General features: G+C 55.8%; 1 protein-coding gene across 1 annotated transcript in view; it reads left to right on the top strand.

Annotated features, from left to right (window-relative positions):
• Positions 1-14: 14 nt before the first annotated feature.
• The window catches only part of ST8SIA5 (ST8 alpha-N-acetyl-neuraminide alpha-2,8-sialyltransferase 5), a 69992-nt gene continuing 67295 nt past the window's right edge, over positions 15-2711 (top strand). The window contains exon 1 of the mRNA XM_004703098.2: positions 15-145. Within this exon, the coding sequence (XP_004703155.1) occupies positions 15-145 (131 nt within the window). The remainder of the gene's footprint in view (positions 146-2711) is intronic.

Below are 2711 nucleotides of genomic sequence, written 5' to 3'. Positions count from 1 at the left end.
GCGCCGCCGCCAGGATGCGCTACGCCGACCCTTCGGCCAACCGCGACCTGCTGGGGAACCGAACTTTGCTCTTTATCTTCATCTGCGCCTTCGCCTTGGTGACCTTGCTGCAACAGATCCTGTACGGGAGGAACTACATCAAGAGGTCAGAAAGTCCGAGTGGCTGGGGGCGCGCGGGGCGCGCGGGCGAGTCCCCGGGGTTGAGCAGGTCCTGCGGGGGAGTAACCGTGGAGTGGGCACTTGGCCGAGAGCACCGGCCAGCCCACCTTGGGGCAAGGCACCCCGAAGCGCTTCTCCTCCCAGCCGGAGGCGAGGGGCCGGACAACTTTGTTCGGCTGGGGAAAATGGGGGTAGTTTGGAATTTGGAGCGGCCTCCCTAACGACAAATCCTTGGACTGCCAGGAACGGTGGCGAGGTGAGAGCGATGCCCCCTTCAACCCAGAGGTCCACGACTGTTCGGTCAACTGGGAGGCTTCCGTAGGAGTGGAGGGATCAAAACTGGATAGAACCACCTGAACTTTTGTGGGGACCCCCGGAAAGGCAGGGCGGGGGAACCTTCCCCCCTCCCACCCAGGAGCGTCGCGTGAGGTGGGGGTGGCAATGGCTCTGGGGAGATGCGACAGTGATGGTGAATTTTTATAATCCCATACCCATTGGACTTGCGAGGCGCACTATCTGCGCCCTGCCGGGATACATGTCTCTCCCAGAAGGCCAGAGCTGCGGCCGAAGGAGGCCATCCCTCGGGTGGGTTTCTCCTTTCTGCCCCGCCCCTCCAATACAGATCTCGGGGAAACTCCATTAAGAGCAAGCCCAGTGAGCGTTGTCGCTTATAAACTCGGGCTCTGTGTGCACAGGTCTGCCAAGCGCCCGCTTATCCGCTCCACAGCCTGAGGGAGACGCTTGGGGTCACCGGGCGGGTACTAGGAATGGAGGGGGTGCCTTGCATGCTCGCACCTCAGAGCTTCTTTTGGAAAGACCTCCCCCTCACCTCACGTCGCTGCCAACGTCTCCCCACGCTCACCACCCCTCCCCCAGGCTCATAGGAATAACATTTAAAAAGCCTTGCTGGCTACAGAAGCGCTGATCTTAAACGCCCACATCGTGAAGTGGTGGCTGGTTCCCTTTTATCCGCAAAGTAGCCGGCAGTCACCTGTGCCCCCAGTCAGTGCTGTGGCCGCCCCAGGGGTGAGGTGGAAGTAGGAAGGGGCGCAGGTACAGCGGTTCCACCTCCAGGGAACGCCCCCCAGAGCTGGCGTGCTGCCAGCGCTTTGTCTTGGGCATTTGCTCTGGCCACTACTGTTCTGATCTTCCCAGCGAAGGTTCTTGCCTAGTGGTTGGTGGCGGTGGAGGACATTTTTACAGTCTCCCTGCTCCTTGGATCCGATTGGGCCTGTCTCTTTTGGTTCCAGCCACCTCCAGAGATGACCCTGGGCAAGGGCAGCCAGCCTCCAGTGGCCTGCTGCAGCCCTGCAGGCGGCTGGCCCGCTGCTGTCTTGGCACTTGCTCTTCAGCAGGGCACCCAGAGCTGCTGGGGCAGCCAGAGCCCTTCTGCCTCATCAACAAGGGAGTGGATCCGTGCCCAGGGCAAAAGCCAACTCAACCACTAAGAGCTCTGTGGCAAAGCCTCCCTGGTCTTGGGTGGTTGGACTAGCTGCCTGGAGTTCAGTGTCTGTACCTGTCGACCTCCTTTCCTCCTCTGAACTCTCTCACTGCATCAGTCCATTCTGACTCATAGTGACTGTCACTCACAGCAGTGCCATTTGCAGGCCTTGCTCAGGAACCTGAGTTAATCCACTCCGCTTGGACGTTGCCATCCTGGAAGGATGTTGTTTGGAAAGGTGGTATAGCCCCTGGACACAGGGAGCTTGAAGTCACAAATGAGACAGGAAGTCAGGGTTCGCCTGTCTGACAGCTATTAAAAATGCAGATGTGATGTATGTATGGCTGGATTGTGATAAGAGTTGTACGAGCCCCCAATAAAATAGTTTTTAAAAATGCAGCTTCCTGGGTCCCTGAATCCTACTCTCCCAGGATGGGGTCCAGTCACCTCTCTTTCAATAAGCTCTTCAGGTGACTTTTTAAATGCCTGCTATACTTAAAGACGGCTGTTCTTGACCAGTGGAGGAGCCCTCGTGGTGCAGTGCTTATGTGTTGTGCTGTGACCTGAAAGGTCAGCAGTTTGAATCCACCAGCTGCTCCAGGGGAGAAAGACAGAGCTTTCTACTCCTGCAAACAGTTACAGTCTCAGAACCTCACACAGGCCAGTTCTACCCTGTCCTATAGGGTCACTATGAGTTGATAACGACTCAATGGCAGTACATTTTTTTTTTGGACTAGTGGTTCTCAATGGAGGATAATGTTGTCCCCTAACTAATGCCTGAAGACATTTATTTGAGACATTTTTGTGTGTATCAACTGTGACAAGGATGTACCCCTGGCATCGAATGTGTAAAGTCCAGGATCGGTGCTAAGTGTCTTATGATACACAGGTTTGCCCCCAGCCACACCGGAACAATGAATCATCCAGCCCCAGATGTCTGTGTTGCTGAGGTGGAGAAACCCTGCTCTGGACAGAAAGATCTGTCTATCAAGGAAGGACTTACTCTGTTTCCTTTCCTGCGCCTTGAGCATCAGCTATGTCCTTGGAATATAATACCGTTCTCAGTCAGCACTGGCTGATGAATGCATGATCGAGAGTGCCGTATGTGGGC

This window comes from Echinops telfairi, unplaced genomic scaffold (assembly GCF_000313985.2).
Source record: "Echinops telfairi isolate 266 unplaced genomic scaffold, ASM31398v2 ScPeMD7_7400;HRSCAF=8409, whole genome shotgun sequence".
Lineage (NCBI taxonomy): Eukaryota > Metazoa > Chordata > Mammalia > Afrosoricida > Tenrecidae > Echinops > Echinops telfairi.
The sequence above is the reverse complement of the archived record's forward strand: the minus strand, read 5'-3'. Positions and strand labels throughout refer to the sequence as shown.